Source organism: Arvicola amphibius, chromosome 5 (genome assembly GCF_903992535.2).
Source record: "Arvicola amphibius chromosome 5, mArvAmp1.2, whole genome shotgun sequence".
NCBI classification, from domain to species: Eukaryota; Metazoa; Chordata; class Mammalia; order Rodentia; family Cricetidae; genus Arvicola; species Arvicola amphibius.
In genome coordinates, this window is record NC_052051.1 from 483,078 (window position 1) to 502,661 (window position 19,584).

General features: G+C 45.5%; 1 protein-coding gene across 2 annotated transcripts; it reads right to left on the reverse strand.

The window, feature by feature from the left end:
- Positions 1–848: 848 nt before the first annotated feature.
- Tpd52l2 (TPD52 like 2) lies at positions 849–19,331 on the reverse strand. 2 transcript variants are annotated; one of them, XM_038330023.1, is made up of 8 exons: positions 19,174–19,331; positions 16,146–16,291; positions 15,061–15,209; positions 14,206–14,265; positions 8,508–8,609; positions 5,222–5,263; positions 4,097–4,145; positions 849–2,446 (listed from the first exon to the last, which is right to left on the reverse strand). In XM_038330023.1, the coding sequence occupies exons 1-8, from the start codon at positions 19,190–19,192 to the stop codon at positions 2,351–2,353; spliced, it is 663 nt and encodes a 220-aa protein (XP_038185951.1). In that variant the 5' UTR covers positions 19,193–19,331; the 3' UTR covers positions 849–2,350. The 2 variants fall into 2 exon arrangements, with proteins under 2 accessions (XP_038185951.1, XP_038185952.1); XM_038330024.2 differs by lacking the exon at positions 5,222–5,263.
- Positions 19,332–19,584: the final 253 nt, after the last annotated feature.

The following is a 19,584-nucleotide window of genomic DNA, read 5'->3' on the forward strand; positions in this document are numbered from 1 at the left end:
CCCCTCAAATGTGACCTGGTTCTACCCATTCCACTCATTCCAGGACACCATTCTCTCAAAAGACCTTCATCACACCTCATTTTATTAGAACCAAAGTTACTCACAGGAACACATCTTCCTCAAGGAGTGCAACTCTTGAGAACTGGGTCCATGAACATAATCATGTACCCACAAAGGCTGGCAGGCAGTCTCTTATCCACTGATTAAGGTATCTGCTTAATGATTGGAGTGTACTGAATTGTCTTCCAATATAACCTAGGGCAAATACTGAATTTCTAGTTCAGATCCAGTTGCTGCCCTGCTGTCTGAACTTGCCCAGTGTGAGAGCCACTCAGTCCTCCTGATCAGACCAACAATTCCAACTTACCCTGTTCACTAAGCACTTAGGAGTCTTCAATTACTCATTATTTCACATGACCCCGCACCTGCAGAAACAGGATCATACCTCCTAAGAGTGGTTGTGCCATGGAGTGACAGTCTTCTCCTAGTAGGGCTTAAGAATGCTGGTCTTCCCAATGCCCACTTCTGCCAGGTGAGCTCCTGGGTATGACCAAGCCTCACAGCAAAAGCCAGCAAGAAATGCTAGATGACCACAGGAACGAAAAGGCCCCTTCAGTGGAGCCAATTTTGATAAAGAACTGCAAGCCCCTTAACTGCATGCCCGGCATGCATCCCTGGTCTCATTCAGAGATGCAGCTTCTACACAATTCCCTTCCTTTATATGCGCACAAAGACTTGTAATTTGTACATGACTGTCTCCTGCCTGCCCCCATTCAAAGCAGGGAATCGTGTGCATTTATTCCCCAACTCTTTTGTCATTATCCTAAAAGATACACCAAACTAATGGATGTGGATTTTCCTCCAAAGGAATGCTTTATTGACAAGTTTCCTGTTACTCTTGTAGGAAGATACATCACTGACCTGCACTCCTGTCACCACCTCTTACACAACTGTTTTAACGCTGGAAGAGAAGACATCACGATGTCTCTTCTTCAACTCCCCAGTTCCTCACCGTTCCTTGTTTTGTATGGTATAGTACTCTAAGGGTATCCAAAGAAACCAAGGTACTTGATAATCAAAGGATACATCACACCGCATCAAACCAGACACTAAAATGGAAAGACCCCACCTCACTCCAGGAGTGCAGAGATATGCACACAATAAAGTCTTTGCCCTGCTAAGAGCCACTAAGGCACAGTGCTGCCCCTCCCTCCAGACCATGCCTCCCAACACTTAGGGCCCTGGCGTTGAGAGGTTGTAGAATGTGGCAATTGGAGGCAGGAGAAGGGAACTTAGAAAAGAAATCTTGGTAGCTCCTGAGAATAGATGACAGCAGAGTTCTGGCTGAATGAAAACTACATCCCCACGTGACCTGCAGGGTTGGTTCTGCCTCTCATTTATTCTTTGTGTCATGGACAGGCAGACAGGTACTACGGACCAGAGTCCTGCTCGCTGTCAGCAGAGCAACACTATGCAGGGCACATGTCATTAAAATACCAAAGACTGAGGCTTTTTTCCTTCTCTCTGTCCTCCTGACCCACAGCACAAGAGCCTTGTGGGCCAGACTGGAAAGCTACTGGGAAATGCCATTCTTCAAAAGAACCAAGTTTTGCATACCAGGAGAAAGTGTTAGAGAAATAAAATACACTAACTGATACTGGCAGAGTATGAGATGGAACAGAGATAAAACTCTACATAGTACCCATAGCCCATTAAAGACCCCTCATTTGTAGGGATATAAAAGACTATAAACAAATAAAGCATAAGGCAATGTAAGGCTTGAATGCAAAGAAATATTCAATAATGAGGCTAAAGTTGTTTTGCCTCACTTTTTTCTATTTAATTTTTGAAAAGTCCATCACATTTAAAAAATAGTGGATCTGCTTCTGTCACAGCCAGGTTGTTCTCTAAGAATGAAGCGGTTGCTTATGTTTCCTTTATGGGGTCTCAGAAAATAAGAGAACTCTCTCATTTCTCAAACGATGCAGTATGATCTTCTGAGCTATGGGGAGGAGGGCAGGCAATACCCCTGACAACTCTTCCCTCAGCATCCTGGTGAGACCGCCAAAGGGAACGTACCACTTGGGCTCCTCCACCCTGTCCACTTCCTGTGGCCCTGGAAAGGACAGCAGTGACCTGCTTCATCTATGAACTTTAGTGTAAAACATTTATGAACAAGATTGTTCTCTAATTCATGCCAAGGCAGCAGCCACATCTGCACGTAGATGGGTATGACTGTCTTCAAATCCAGCTCTTTGCTGGCCCTGGCTGGTTGCTCTGTCATGCAGAGTTGCAGCTGTGATGATGAGGGTGTGCTTCTGTATTCTGTGGACGATAAGCTAGGACGAGCTTAGAAAGGTGCATGATCCGGTAATGGCTGGTCACCACTTCCAGGTGAGGAAGGGAGGTTATCGCTGCCATTCTCTCTGCTACCCACAACCTTAGACTATAGAAAAAAACAGAGAAAGTAAACCTAAGACACAACAAAACACAGAACAGGTCAAGGGACCATGTTCAACTCTCTACACAGGTTTATGCAACATGAACACTAGTCAGCAATGAAAAGAAATGAGTCAATGACATGCAACAGTCATTATAGGTCTGTATAGGTTTCCTAAGAATTATACATTGTGATGTTTAGAAAAACATTCATACTGGGGCTGGAGAGATGGCTCAGAGGTTAAGAGCATTGCCTGCTCTTCCAAAGGTCCTGAGTTCAATTCCCAGCAAACACATGGTGGCTCACAACCATTGGTAATGGGGTCTGCTGCCCTCTTCTGGCCTGCAGGCATACACACAGACAGAATATTGTATATATAATAAATAAATAAATAAATATTAAAAAAAGAAAAACATTCATACTGTGTGATTCCACTAGATTGATTAAATTTTGTATATTAAGAAACATGTATCTGGGGGAAGGAGCTGGAGAGATGGCTGATTGATCAAACATATTTGTTACCCTTGGAAAGGATTCAGGTTCAGTTCCCAACACCCACATAGTGGCCCACAACTGCTTCTTTCTGACCTCCACAAGACTAGGCATGTACAAAGTACATATACACACTTACAGGCAAAAAACAATTTTTTTTGAGACAGGGTATATTATATATCAATATAGTCCTGGAATTTTCTATGTAGACCAGTCTGGCCTAGAATTCACAGAATGCTGGGATTAAACATTCTGCTTTTGTGTACATAGCATATATGAATGCATGTGGACACAAAAGATTGACATTAGATATTTTTCTTCACATTATTTACTAAAGCAGATTATCTCAATGAACCCTGAATTGAGTGACTTAGCTAATCTAGCTAAGCAGCTTGCTCTGAAGATACCCTGGTGCTAACTCCAGAATTTTGTGGGATTATAGGTGGGCTACCACATCTATCTGAATTTCCATGTTAGGGATCTAGATTTCCAGTTCTTGGGTCATCAAGAATGGCCTCTGCAGGTAAAGTTTCTTGCCACTGAGCCTGACCACCTGAGTAAAAGGAGAGACAGGTTTCCTTCTGACCTCCGTGTGTATGCCAAGGCATATATACACACCCTCCCCCAAATACATTTTACAAGAGAGAGAGAACTGAATTTGAGTTATCACTCTTGTGCTGCAAGTGTTTTACCCACTGAGGAGTCATCTCTACAACCTAAGAGACATTCTTGAAAGGATAAAATTATAAAGAACAGATTAGGGGATGACAGGGCAAAGAAAAGGATGGGCATGACCACAGAGGCACTGATGAGTGAGTTTCAGCTGGGTTTGATGGCTACAATTATAATCCTAGGACTCAGGAAGCAGAGGCAGGTGAACTGAGTTCAAAGCCAGCCTAGTCTACATAGTGAATTACAGGCCAGCCAGGACTGCTATACAATGAGACCCTGTCTCAAAATTGAAAAATCAGAAACAAACAAAAACACACTGTTTTGTATCCAAAGACTTTACCCAAGTTCTGTAGTATGTTATTACTGCAGGAACAGCATGAAAGGTACAAAAGACCTCTACATGAGTTCCTGTAATAACTGAGTCCTCAATAATAAAGAAGTTGATTCAAGAAAACATACAGCCGGGAATAGTTACCTTTATGGAATAGTTACCTTTATGGTCCCTACTCGGTCTTCAAATGACTTGAAGGTTGCAGAGTTCCTTTAAAGAGATAAGGGAGATAATGGCGTGAAAAGGTGTTTTCTTACCTCACCCTCCTCAAGTTGAAAGACCTAGGGCTGGGACTACACCCACCTTCTAAACTCTCCTCATGAAAATGGGACACAACAGAAAGGAGCACAGTGACCCAGCAGACTCTACACAGGGTAATTTTGAGTGTTTTCCGGTTGGGTCCAGATGTCATCTAAGAGTACAGTAAACCCCTGACTACAGTGTGCAGGATCCCTGCTCTAATCTAAGCAGACAGCCCTGATTAAGCTCAGATGCAGTTCTCAAGCACTGAAAAAATAAAAGACATTCTTGGGTGTCCTCCTTCTAGGAAAGTGAGAATGTGGTCCCATTATCATAAATCATGCCGTCAGTTCCCACACTTTAGGAAATCACTGGAATCAACACACCTAGAGTACAAGTAAGCATCAACCTAAGAAAACCACCTCTTGGTCATATTATCGTTTCTGGCTGGTTTTTGTTGTTGGTGGTGGTGGTGGTGTTTTTTTTCCCTTTCTTTTCTTTTTTGTGTTGGTATGAGAAGTCTTGGAGTCCTTCAAGTATATCTTTAGACAAACCACATAAAAGGAAAATCACAGACAGTTTTGGAATAAAGAGGGTAGGAAGACAGAGGAGAAAGGTCTTCACACACTAAGACACAACAGTTTTCCTAACAAGGATGGACTTTGCTGAGGCACTACGCTTGGTCAAACAGTGAGAAGCAATAGACTCTACTAGAGATGGTCCTGCTGGGCTGAGAATGAGGTCTCCAGAGATCCATGTGCCAGCCTCGCTAACCCTCCCTGCTGGAAACCACAGGCATCCAGAGCTAGAGCTTGCAAAGTTAAATATGGGTCACAGGTTCACAGAATGGTTCTCCTCTGGAGGCCTCAAAAGTTTCCTTCCCATGAGCTCTTCCTTGACAGCCTACAGTCTTTAGCTGAGAGGAAGCTGCCAGGAAAATGAAGACACATGGATTGGGGGGATATAGAAGTACAAGGTATGACTGGTATTGCTGCCCACCCCCACCCAGAGACATTTCTGAAGCAATGGAAGCAGGAATACATTACCTCATGGTTGGCATACTTATCGAGTGGCGGATGGAGTAGCTGCTGCTTGGAAGCATGGTGAAAGCAGAGAAGGAAGCAAGAATTAGCCTGTGGTCCCGATCAGCCCACAATTGCCAGCTTAGATCATATATAAGAAGAGGCAAGACTCTCCCGACATCAGAGTGAGCTACTGACCCTTTCCACACAATGCCCTCTCTTCTAGCTCCAAGGGTTTTTTTTTTCTAATGCTGCCTTTGCTGAACAGTGTGGCACTGATCAGGAAGAGCATTAAAACAGGAAACTGAAACCGGTAGGGTATACCTTTAGTCCTACCACTAGGAAGCAGAGGCAGGCATATCTCTGAATTCAAGTCCAGCCTGCACATAATAGGATTGAGAACACAAGGTGCAGGGTTGGTATTTCCTCCTATGTGCAAATGCTTATTTTCAGGCATAAACTTAGGTATGGACATTTGCCATACAACGTTAGGTCAGTCACTTTTATTGACCCAGAAATATGCAGTCCAGTCAGGTCCAGATGAGGCGCTCATAGGGGATAGTCATATAGACCATGCCTTGTGAGCAAGTAGCTGCCTACTGGTACCATCCTGAGGCAAAGGGGGCTTCCACTGTACTGGCTTTCCTACTTTCACCCAGCAAAGCCTCCCACAGGCCTACCGGAGTCCACCTTGCCCTAATACAGGTGTGTCCATAGGTCACATCCAAGGTCACCTACCTAAAGGAGTGTGAGAACGAATGAGCCCTGAAAGATAGCAGCAAGAGAAAAGAAGAAAGACAGCATTATTAAGCAAGGGAGGCCAATACCATACAAGACCCCCAACAGAAGCCCTATGTCCCTCTGTTCAAATTCTTGAAGATTAAGTAGGGTTATCATGTGAGAAGACACTCTGTGGATGCTTCTTTAGTGCTTAAACTGATAGGACAGCAGAATACATAGCTCCATCCTGACTCCACAAAAAGCTAATAAGAAATCTGGCAACCATGTGGTTCATGGCACTGTATTTCTGAGCACTGTTACATGTATAATAATACAAACAATTACAGGTTAAAGGACAGAGAGCAAAGAGAGGTCTAAAGAAAATACCTGAGACATAAGTAGCCCAGTGAGTAAAGACTTGAGATATGACACAGTGAGCCAGCCAGGCTGGGTCTACACTTCATGTCCATGGAGCACCTTGCATTCTCTGAAAGCTAAACAGGAACCCAAGCACCATAAGATGACCTAGAACATACTAGAGGCTAAGCACTAAGGTTCTAGGCTGCATCACAAAGGCCAACCTAGAACATGCAAGTCCAAGGGCAGCTGCTTACAAGGTAGAACATAGCTGGTGACTCCTCCACAGCACAGCAAGGCCCTCCCCCTCTAAACTGCTGGACTCTATGAATGGCCTTGAGCAGAGGCTACTCCCAACACAGAAGGAGCCACTGAAGAATGCACTCATCACTCTGTAGGTTTAAGTAGGGTCATCAAGCCTACATCCTACTTCCAGTTCCCATCTCAAGTAGAGCTCCCATGGCTCTAGAACTGGTCCACCATGGACAGAGACATCCATCTGCTCCTCCTAAACTCATGATATTAGTTTCCTAAGACCAATGGGCATTCTCAAGAAACTATTAGCATGATAAACCTGGGCCTCAGAAACTACTGTGATTATTTGTGAGATGATGGAACTCTATTATGGACCAGAGAGATCAGAGTTCAAAGCACTAATACAAACACCAACAAATATGCTCTCTTCCCCAAGGGAAGACACACAGTAAACAGGAAGCCCTTTGGGCACTGTGAAAACACCACCACCACCCAACTAAAGAGAACCAGTTTCACTGACCCTGTTCTGAAAACCCTCTCTGATCACTGTGGTTGGTTCGCACAAGCCAGAATAATGAGACCAGACAATGCTATGCCAGCAGTACTGCCAAAGGAACACTGCTAACTGCCTGCCATAGTCCTAAGGTTACATACCATGGGGTCAAAAGCAGATCCCAGTTCTCTGAGAAGAAAACAGGAACTTTATTTCTTTTCCAACAAGGAGAAGAAATGACACATGATCATGTCTTATGCTCCCAAAGAAAGGCAGGCCATATAAAAAAACAGCTCAATCAAGATAGCTAAACATAGCCTTTAATTCCAGCACTTCAGAGGCAGAGGCAGGTGGATCTCCATAACTTTAAGACCAGCCTGGGCCGGGCGGTGGTGGCGCACGCCTTTAATCCCAGCACTCGGGAGGCAGAGGCAGGCGGATCTCTGTGAGTTCGAGACCAGCCTGGTCTACAAGAGCTAGTTCCAGGACAGGCTCCAAAGCCACAGCGAAACCCTGTCTCGAAAAACCAAAAAAAAAAAAAAAAGACCAGCCTGGTCTACAGAGCAAGTTCCAGGACAGCCAGGGCTATACAGAGAAACCCTGTCTCCAAAACACAAGAAAACAAACAAAAAAACCAAAAAGATGGCTAAACAGGTTAGACATGGTATACAATACTTCAGTACAATACTTAGGAGATAGAGGCAGGTGAATCTCTGTGGGTTTGAGACCAGTCTGATCCACAAGAGTGAATTCAAGGCCAGATAAGTATACATTGTGAGATTCTATCTCAAAGAAAGAAAAAAAGGTGGCTCAGAGCCACTTCCATCAACACTAACACCCTATCAGGTATCTACCCAGAATGCTCTGAACAGACTAAAAAAGGAGTAAAAAGCTCAGAGTGGTACCTCATACCTATAATTCCCACATTTGGAAAGCTGATGCAGTAGAATTACCATGAGTTCAAGACCAGCTTGGATTGCAGAGTGAGGAACTATCTCAAAGGGACAGCAAGAATGCAAACACACACACACACACACACACACACACATACACAGAGTGGGAACACCTTAAACGAGCAAGCAACCTATTTTTCAGGAAAAACAGGATGGTAGTTCCTGGGAGCTGGCCAGGATACCAGTGGTATATATAACCAGCAACTACCCAGCACCAGACATAGCACCTCATAGTTCAAGAAGTTCCAAGCGGATCCTAAGGACAACATGTCACCTGCCCTAACAGACACCCCATTCCATCATGACTCCAAGGCCACATCACTGCTTTGCAAAAGAGTTGCAGGGAAAAAGAGACTAGTGACCTTTCTTTCCCCAAGGAATAAATAAACGGCCAAAGACAAACAACAGAAGTCAGAGGAATTCCCACAAACAAAAGTCTGTAGGTAGACTGGTCCAGGTTATCATGGGGGGCTCCCTATGTTATGTGTCTGAACTCTTGACTTGAAACAGGTTTCCACTTGAAACTGCTTACCTCATGTCTCCGAGCTTCCTACTGATGGCAGAACCCATGGTAGACAAGGCAGCAGATGTCTTCTGTCCTGCCTGTGAAAGGGTTTCTTGAGTCTTCTTGTAGCTGGGAAAAAGACACACCACTTAGACTAACGACAAAGCAAGGGCAGCAATAGCTCACGCCAAAGAAGCCAAGTGTGTAGAGAACACCCCTGGGAATCCCAGGGAGGAGTTGGGCAGGTGGTAAACACTCCCTGGGTGGTGGGGCATGCTCCCTGGGCCTCTACAGTGATCCACTCCAGTTCCTCAACTTCCAGTTCATCTAAACCTGACCTGAGACTTTGCCATTCTCTTGTTTTCGTATGGTACTTCTGACTACTCAGGGAGCCAAAACCTGCTGGCTACAGAGAAAACAGAACACAGACATGCTGGGCCTGGCAGCACTCAGGCAGGCAATACTGAAAGCAGCAAAGTTCTCAGCTTCTGATCAAGTCAATTCAAACTCAAAGTTTCCCCTTCCACATAAACAGTCTTCTGAGACAAGCAGGCACAAGCTGAAGAGCATTCATGAAGGACGCTCCCAGTCTGGGTTAGCACTTGTGCAGTGCCTTCATTACACTAAAGAGCCCTCTGATTTCCAGCACTTTCTACACAATATCCTTCCAGAATGTGAACATCCCTTTCTCATGCTCCCTCTACTGTGCATGGGCAGCCTTGGCCCGCAGCAAAGACCACCAGTCCCATCTCCTCCCACTTCCTATGTTGCTTATTCACATATATACATATATACACATTGCACTGAGACACGGCTCTACAGCCTTAACCCACTGGGATGAATGTCACGATGGTCAGAGATACTAAGGAGTTCATCTTAAGAATCTTGCTTCCCCTGCAGAGCAAGTTCCAGAACAGGCTCCAAAGCTACAGAGAAACCCTGTCTCAACGACCCCCGAAAAAAGAATATTGCTTCCCTGTTGGCTCTGCTTCCACATAAAAGACACAGCAGTCTCAGAAACAACAAAGACCATAACCAAATAACCAAATGCCTCATTCAAAACCTTTAGGTCATAGCTCCTCATTGGATGGAGTTGGGGAACTTGAAGCTGAGCCAGGAGTAGATCAAGACCTGTGAGGCTGCTTAGTATCACCATGGTTACCTGAAGAACTTCTCTCCAACATACTTGGCAAAGCTTGAAGTTAGGGTATCAGTAACTGGCTTTCCAAACCCTTCCTGGCCCTAACTCCTATAGGAAGTCTGCTAAGAGCATCTGCCAATCCACAGGTTAAAAGACAGGTCTGATGACCCACAAAGGCCTTGCAGCCTCCTCCTGAGCCTACACAAACCCAAGTTACATAGCACTTTCCTACCAAAGCCAGAGACGTGAGAAGCAAGATTTCTGTAAGTACACTTCACTGAAAACCAGTCCCATCTTTAAAACATCAAGTTCACGGTGATTAAGGACTGCAGCATTTATTTGCAGAAATATAAATTCAAAGTAACTACTACCTAGAAAAGAGCGGGGGCAACAGAAAAAAGGCAGAGGCAGAAGCAAAGGGAGAGAGAAAGAGAGAGAGAAACACAAACATACTCCAGTCAGTCATGATAGCACAGGCCTATAATCCCGGCAGTTGGGAGGCTAAAGGAGAAGAATGAAAAGTCTAAAGCCAGACTAAACTGCATAGCAAAACCTTATTTCAAAAAAGGAGGCAGCCGGGCAATAGTGGCACACGCCTTTAATCCCAGCACTTGGGAGGCAGAGCCAGGCGGATCTCTGTGAGTTCGAGACCAGCCTGGTCTACAGAGCTAGTTCCAAAACCACAGAGAAACCCTGTCTCTAAAAACCAAAAAAAAAAAAAAAAAAACCGGGCGGTGGTGGCGCACGCCTTTAATCCCAGCACTCGGGAGGCAGAGGCAGGCGGATCTCTGTGAGTTCAAGACCAGCCTGGTCTACAAGAGCTAGCTCCAGGACAGGCTCTAAAGCTGCAGAGAAACCCTGTCTCGAAAAACCAAAAAAAAAAAAAAGGAGGCAAAAGAGGAAGAAAAGAGAGGGAAGGAAGGAAGGCATGTCATAAGGTCATCACCCAGGTCCATAGCTGCAGGTAAACTGTAAACTGACAGCCTCATATACCCAGACAAACATACTCCTTGGCAATCTGGGAATCATTACATGTCATGCATATTGGAGAAGCTAAGCTCAGAAAGATAGCTAGAAAGCAGAGACAGAGAACAAGCTAGAGAGCACCGTGCTGTGCTGCTTCTTTGAGACTTAGACCTCTTAGAACGCTGGTTCTCAACCTGTGGGTCAAGACTACTTTTGGAGGGCCTTTTCATGGGAGTCTTGTACCAGATATTCTGCATATCAGATAATTACATTATGATTCAGAACAGTACAAAATTACAGGTAGGAAGTAGCAACAAAAATAATTTTATGGTTGGGGGTCACCAACATTAGGAAAGTTAGAAACCACTGTCTTAGAAGAGCATAAGAGGGTTGGAGAGATGGCTGAGGTTAAGAGGTTAACTGCCCTCCCAGAGGTCCTGAGTTCAATTCCTAGCAGCCATATGATAGCTCAAAACCACCTATAATGAGAGCTGATGCCCTCTTCTGGCATGCAGGCATACATGCAGCAGGCAGAACACCGTATACATAATAAATCTTTGAAGAAGAAAAAGGAAGGAAGGAAGGAAGGAAGGAAGGAAGGAAGGAAGGAAGGAAGAGGAGGAGCTTGAAGCCAGTTTGGTCTACAGAGTAAGTTCCAGGACAACCAGAGCTACACAGAGAAACCCTGTCTGGAAAAACAAAACAAACAAAAAGACTAAAAAAAGAAGAAGAAGAAGAACCTAGACCAGGCAGTGTGTCTGTCAGCAATTGTGGATGTACTTTCCCTGCCCTTTCAGAGTCTTCCTTTTGAGGCTAACCTCATTTTCTTAGGCTTACCAGAGGATACAGTTCCCTGTCCACAGTAACTAATTCTCATAATATTCACACCTGGGCAACCTTGTTAGGCTGCAAAATTAGAAGCAGGGCTTCTCTGTCAACTTACCCTGACTGACACTAATTGTAGCCCAAAGAACTCAAAGTAAAACATGAACCAACTAGTAACTACACAGTTAAGTGGTACACTATACCTATAAAAAGAAAGCAACAAAGTTTCATGGCCCACAGAATATGGATGCTCCTTATACACAAATGACTATCTAAGAAAGCAAGCCCCACCCCACAGCATCTGTGCTGTGTAAGTGCAGTACCACTTTCCCATGCTATACACAGAGGGCAGACACTCATGCCTAATGAGCCCCATGTTGTTCCAGTCCTCCAGCATGCTACTGGCTAAAAGGAAAATACAAACACACAGGTCAAGAAGGTCAGGAAGCTTGTATATATGACCTTCCTCTGTGAAACTGACAGGCAGAGTCAATCCTGCCAGCAATCTAGTTCCTAAATTCTGGTCAAGATAGGTACTAGCTTCTTCTTCTGGAAAACACCAAATGGCGAATGACGCCGGTGCAATGGGAAGACTGGGAGGACCCGGAGGACCCCAGAGGACGGGGGGGGGGGGGGCGACACAGGAGGCCCAGGAGGTCCAGGATTAGAATTCAGCAGTGGTTGTGGTTGAGGCCGAGGCCGCAGGGCCGCAGACGTAAAGCCGAAGACAAGGAATGGATTCCTGTCATCAAGCTGGGCCACCTGGTTAAGGACATGAAGATCAAGTCCCTAGAGGAGATCTACCTCTTCTCCCTGCCCATTAAGGAATCGGAGATTATTGATTTTTTTTTTCCTGGGAGCATCCCTAAAGGATGAGGTTCTGAAGATCATGCCAGGGCAGAAGCAGACTAGGGCAGCCCAGCAGACCAGGTTCTGACATCTATTAGGGACTACAGCAGTCATGTTGGTCTCAGCGTTAAGTATTCCAAGGAGGTAGCCAGTGCCATCTGAGGGGCCATCTTGACCAAGCTTTCCATTGTCCCTGTGCGGAGAGGCTACTGGGGGAACAAGATTGGCAAGCCCCACACTGTTCCGTGCAAAGTGACAGGCCGCTGTGGTTCTGTGCTGGTGCGTCTCATCCCTGCTCCCAGAGGCACTGTCATAGTCTCTGTTCCTGTGCCCAAGAAGCTACTGCTGATGGCCGGCATTGATGACTGCTACACATCAGCCAAGGGCTTCACTGCCACCCTGGACAACTTTGCCAAGGCCACCTCTGATGCCACCTCTAAGACCTACAGCTACCTGACTCCTGACCTCTGGATAGAGACTGTGTTCACCAAGTCTCCTTATCAGGAAGTCACTGAGCATCTTGTGAAAACTCACACCAGAGTCTCTGTTCAGAGGACCCAGGCTCCAGCTGTGGCCACCACAAGAAAAATAAAAATTGAATCAAGTCTGTTTAAAAAAAAAATAGGCACTAACTAAGCAGAGGATAAGAAGAAGTGGCATCTTTAGTACCTATTCCATTACCCTGATTTCTCAATGCAGAATCCCTCCATCTTAGGAATCACTGCTGACAGCTCTTCCCCCCAAAAGATGGGAGAAAGCCCCAGAAAGCCTCTGCCAGAGGAAGTTGGAATGGATGTTTCATAAACTACACTTCCACACAAAGCCATAGATTTCTCTGGGATTATCAGAATCCCATGTATTTGTTGTGAGTTCTTTGAGAAACTATTTGAAATGGCATACCAGACAACTCTATGTCAGGCAACTTTTCGAACACAATGAATACACATTTCTCACAAGACTACCTTCACACTGATTCTACATTATGAGCCTGTCTGCCTGTCTTGGTCTCTAGCAATATAGATGACAGTGTCTCCACCTAGGGAATATATGATTCCAGCAAACTGTCCAGTTCAGTCCTAAAGATAATTGTCAGTACCCATAGGAAAGCTAAGGTAACAATTGAATGTTGAGCCAGAGAAAACCAGAGCTTTCTATACCTGACTGCTTCCCATATGACACCAGACCTTAAGGCCCTTCATGCACAGGAATCAGAATGTCCATCAGGTCAAACATGGAGAGATTTCTCCCCCAAGTGTTAAAGTAACGATGTCATCATTTCCTTCTAAAAGGAAACTATTCTCTGTCAGTCAAATCCTGCCAGAAACCATCTCTTAAAGTCCGATTAAATCATGCATCAATCCAGCAAAGATATAATCAGACTAGTACATAGGTAGATGACATCATTACCTAGATTAAGGATCCCAAAACAACAGACGTCACTAAACTGAACTTTGACAGACATACAAGGGCCCTCCTCAAACAATGTATGCTCTGCTGACATTTTCCGTGGCCGACAGTGCAGCTCCTCCAGACCACCAACACGGACACTGTTACTCCCGCCCAAGAATCCCTCGTACACCAACAGCTGGAGGTGACTCTGGGGTAGAGCGCAGGAAGACAAGCACAAAAATCTACCACCACCATCAGGTCAGATGACATCAATCACCATGTCACTGCCACAAGTCAGGGTATGTTTAATATTCAGAGACAGTGCCCACTCACTTCAGGAACCTCATATAACCAGGCAGAGAATTTTAAGCTTGGTCTGGTGACTGAGTAATTTCTCTAACTACTGTACTCTATGCTTCAGGTATTTAAAGCATCCTTTAATTATTAAGTTGGGAAGAGAAAAATAGCCAGCAAGCACTGAAAGACAGTCTGTGCCAAGGGTCCAGCGAGACCGAGAGAAGAGCGAGGAAGGACACTGACAGCGTGGGCACTCACAGGTCAGACTGGGTCACTTTCTCATTCCACTCTCCAAGTTTCTCAGACGTTTTCACATAGCTAGAAACAGAAAGTCTGTGATGAATATCTGGAACGATTCCAACCAGGGCTTCAGGCTGCATGTAAGACTCCAAAGAAGACAGAAGACTCCTGCCGCGCAGCCCACACAAACAGTCCAGAGTCACCGCCACACTGTGTGTAGCCCCAGGGCTAGCTAGGACTCCATAAGACAGAGATGAGTATGCCCTCTTCCAATCACAACACAGGAAGGAGCACCTGGCCGTTTAAGAGCAGAAGGCTCCTGGGAAGGGCACAGCCCGTGGCTCCTGCCTGCTCTGACAGGTACCATGAGACTGGACCCAAAGTCCTCAATACCCTAGTACAGAAACAGGATTTCTAGAGGTGAAATTTACAAAGTGTAAATGTTTGCTTCTTTAGTAAAAAGCTTCTGGAGACATCCACCAGAGCAGTGCTGTAACAGGAGAAACATGGACACAAACATGGTAAACGCTCACCAGGTTCTGATAGCTCAGTGACATGTGAGACTGGTACCCACGTCTAAGGACTTCATTGGTGCTCTGACCAATTTGGATCCAGGGGAAACATTTTCTACTTGGACACTTAGCTAAGTCCATGCAACTTTTCAAACAATGCAGATTTCATCCTCTGAGCAAACACAGACACAGTCCCTAAGAACTCAGGTCTGCTGGTCACCTATCCCAGCAGACTCACTTAGTCCTGCTGGTTGTGAAGCGTCTCATTCCCCAGCACTCATACATTCCATCCACAAGAAAGAGAAGCACTTCCGTAGCCAAAGGAACATCCCCACTGTGCCACAGTGGGAGTGGTACCTACGCAGTAGAGACCTGCACATCATGCCAGCTCCTAGACAGGTTCTGCTTCAGCTCCCCTAAAGGAGAAAGGCCCAGCCTCCTTTTCAGCTCTCCACAGTGCCTCTCCTTGGCTGCCAGGACCTGGCGCAGAGTGACAATTTCTTCTTCCACCTGTAAAAGAAGCAGGGCTGGGGATATAGCTCAGTTGGTAGAGTGCTTGTCTTGTGTATATGAGGCCGAGTTAGAATCCCAGCACCACAAAAAAATAAAAATGTAGTTGACGTGGAGGCTATGACTACTACAGAAAGTGACCATCAAACATCCTTACCCATGTTATAATGAGACTTTCTTAGAAGTTTTCACTTACAGAAACAGTCTTTTTTTTTTTTTTTTTTTCCTAGTATAAACAGCTACAGTGAAAACGAATTTTTCAGTCAAGCATGATGGTGCAGTCCTATAGTCCCAGGAAACAAATCATCCTTGATCCTGCTTGGGGATAAGACCCCTTATCAAAAAGATAATAAAAAGGAAAATGAGTTGGGTGTTGGTGGCGCGTACCTTTAATCCCAGCTCTCGGGTGGAGAGGCTATCGGATCTCTGTGAGTGAGTTCGAGGCCAGCATGGTCCACAGAGTGAGTTACAGTACACTCAGAGCTGTTAAATAGAAAACTGTCTTGAAAAAAAATGAAAAAGAAAAAGAAACAAAAGTAAGTATGGTGCCACTTGCCCGTGATCCCAGCACTTTATGGATCGAGACCAACCTCAAACAAACTAAAACTAAAAAGAGCCAGTGGACACAGATTCATGAAGTCATAGAAATGACTTTCAAGTTGAGTATCTGCAAACAGTAAACTTGGAGACATTATTGTGCAGACATCGTCTTCCCAGTATTCCCAGACAGACAGAGGTGGTGAAATGAGATCAGGCCCTGTCTCCTCTAACAGGTGATTCAAGTCAACACTTTAGAACTAGGCACAAAGAGATAACCCAGCAGACACAAAACAGGTGAACCCCAGCAATACTCTGTCACAGGATAAACTGTTCTACTTTCAGTACAACCCAAAAGGACTCATGATTACCCCAGATCAGGAAATAAAACCAAGGCACCTTAGCAAGTTCAGCCCGGAGCTCTTCTTCCTCCACCTCTGTCAGGCCCTCTACAGCTGGGGTCCGGGGGGCCACACCTGGGCCGACAGGGACATCAGTCATGAAATCAGACAGCACACCTTTGTTAGGAGAATTCAGGTTGATATCTGTCAGAGACAAAAATGAAGTCAAGAACTGTCAAGTAAGTTGTTACTCTACTATGAAAAACGCAAGAATAGAAGGAAATAGGTGGCCAAAAAAGGCGGGAGAACAATGGAAACTAGAAAATACCTCTAAAAGCCTATGATGATCTGGGTATTGGATGGAGAACAGCTACTTCTTGGGCACTTGAGATGCAAACCCAATACCACCTGCACTGCTGGAGTACAAGAAACACGAGCTAAGGCAGCCAAAACATAGTTCTCTTTTCCCTTGTGAAATACTACCTTCTACAGCAGGAAACCCTACTTCAAAGAAAGTAGTCCAATCTAATAAATCTTCGAATTTTTTGGCTTTTTTTTTTTTTTTTGAGTGAAGAAAGTAAATGGCTAAAGGTTACATGCATGGAATACATGCTAGTCATCCAGCCCCAGGAAGGAATCAGCAAAACAAAAATCACCTTTAATTCCATCCTTGATCCTCTCACAAACAGGAGACTGCCGTATGTACAAAGACAGGAAAACATACATTCTTCCACACACCTCTAATACTAGATTCTTCAAATTCTTGCAGTCACCATTTTTACTTCACATTAGCACATCTTTCTATCTGCACAAATATTTTGGAAGGTACCACATAAAGAAAACCATTCCTGTCGAGCACAGTGGCCTCACATCTATAATCCTAGCACCCAGGGGGCAGAGGCAGGCAAACCTCCGTGAGTTCAAGGCCAGCCTGGTCAAAAGCACAGAATAGAAGGGAAAACATCCTTAATCACACATAAGTTTGTCAACTATACAAATTCTAAAATCTACTAAATATGAATTGAAAACATTAAAAAAACTAGATGTTCTACTCAACGGTAGCTGGTAACATCTTTTTTTTTTTTTAAGGTTTTTGTTTGTTTGTTTGTTTCTTCGAGACAAAGTTTTTCTAAAGTAGCTCTGACTGGCTGGCTGTCTGGGATCTCACTCTGTAGATCAGACTGGCCTCTAAGATCCACCTGCCTCTGTCTCCCTAGTACTGGGATTAAAGGAGTGTGCCACCATGGCCCAACTCTTTTTTTTTTAAGTAACTGACTTTGTTTGTTTCATGCAAGTAGCTTTTGAAATTTTATTTATGGAACAGGAGAGATTGCTCAGTGGCTAAGAGCACTTGTTGCTCTTCCAAAGACTTAAGTTCAATTCCCAGCACCCACACAGTAGCTCACAACCACCTGTCACTTCAGTTTCCAGGGGTCCAATGTCCTCTTCTGACCTCCACGGGCAGCAGGCACACAAGGTATACAGACATACACAGACAAAATACAAACCTAAGATAAAAATAAGTAAAATGTTTTGATTTTAGATTTTGAGGCCAACCTGGTTACAGAGCTAGAGCCAGGACAGTCAGGGCTACACAGAGAAACCCTGTCTGGAAAAACAAACAAAAAACAAAACATGTCTTCTCACATGACTCTTAACTTGTGTCAGGTTGACATAGAAACTAGCCAGCACACAAAGGAACCAAGTTTCATGTGAACCTGGCTGGGAAATGGTTGTGTTTACTATCTGTTGAGGATGCCAGTGGCTTCAAATTTGTGCTCTCTTCCTCTCCCCCCTCGTCTCTTTCCTTTCCTTTTCATCCTGGTGCCAGGCTAGAACCACGGTCGTACACCAACTAAGGAAAGGTTTTTACCGCCAGTGTGTAAATTATTTCCTCAGTAATTCAAAGACAGGGAAAGCTCCTCCAGCAGGAAAGCAAACAACTCAAAAGCTTCAGGAAATCCTTGAAACTAACTAGATTTACCAAGGCCCTCCCTGCCAGAATCAACAATAAAAGCTGAAAGTCCCTCAGAGATAAGTGAAACTTAGCTGCAAAGAAAATTCTCAGGGGAGAAAGGTTGCAAAGAAGATTCTTGAGACAAGAGCAGCTCCCTGGAAGAAGCAGAAATCAGGACAAGCCTGGAAAAGGTTTGGACTAACTGAGGCTCCTGGAAAGAAAACTCCATGAGAATGCCCAAAGCTCAATGGATTTGCAAACACCCATCAAAGTAGGAAAACATCCAGAGTGTCCAGCATGTAAGAAATTCTGCTGGGGAGTCGGAGAGAGGAGATTCGCCTTTAATCCCAACATTTGGAATGCAGAGGCAGGTGGATCTCTGAGTTCGAGGTCAGCCTGTTCTACTGAGCGAGTGCCAGGACAGCCAAAGGAACACAGAGAAAGTGTCTCAAAGAACAAAACACCAAAAACAACAACAACAAAAAAAAACAAACATTCTAATGCTTAGGTAATGTGTCGGTGCAGGTTAAACTGGAGAAAAGCTTTTTTTTAGCTAATGTAAGTATGAGTAAGCACCCCCACTTGTATACCATCTTCTTAAGATTTCAGTCTGAGTCTGAGCCACACTTCTCGGTGTCTATTTTGGCAACAGATCTGTTCTGGGTGTGCCCTGACTCACTCTACCCTTCTCCCGTGAGGCAACCTCTTAAGTAACAGTGGTGTTACCACCCAAGGGGCGCTGCTCTAAACACAAGGATGGTTGCACCGCCCATTCCCTGTAGAGAGCCGCCCACAACACCTCGGCTAGAGTCCAACACCAGATGGGGTATTCCCAGGGGCCCAGCGAAAGATAGAGGGCCGCAAGTGGCGGGCGGCACACGGAGAATGCCTAGAGTTAGCAAACTCTAGGAACCGGCAGGGCGCCGAGGAAGACCGCTTCAGGGCGATCTCAGGGGAGGCCCAGGCGCCGTGGCAAGACAGAACCCACACCACGACCATCAGGAGCCTTGAGGTCAAAGGCCTCTCAGCCGGAGAGAGGCCGTGAATCGGACCCGCAGAGGCTGAGAGGACCGAGGGGCCGAGCCGCGACAGCCGGAATACGACGCAGCCCATGCCCTTCTGCTGGTACCTTGGCTGGCGGAGTCCATATTCGGGTGACAGCTGGGCCGTAGCCGGCGTCGGAGCGGGGATCGTAAGCCCTGGAGGAGCCAAGGTCCGAGTACTGGAACCTGGCAGCCGCGTACACGCGAGCCCGTGGAACTGTCGGGCCGCAGCAGTATTACGTAATCAGCGCCGCGCCGCCTTACTTCCGCTTGGGCTTGGGCCCCGCCTTCTTCCCCGGCCCTCGCTCAAGTGGCGTCCAATGAGAACGTCCTCTGGCCTTACGTAAAACTAATCATTCAATTTTAGAGCTCCAAACTACGGAGAAGCGGGAAGTAATTCTTCCAGGCTGGTTTAGCCCGTGAGATTCCTGGGTAAAAAGGCCAGAGCAGCCGAAGCTCGAGGGACGGTTCGGTTTTTTTTCCACAGTGCGCTTCAC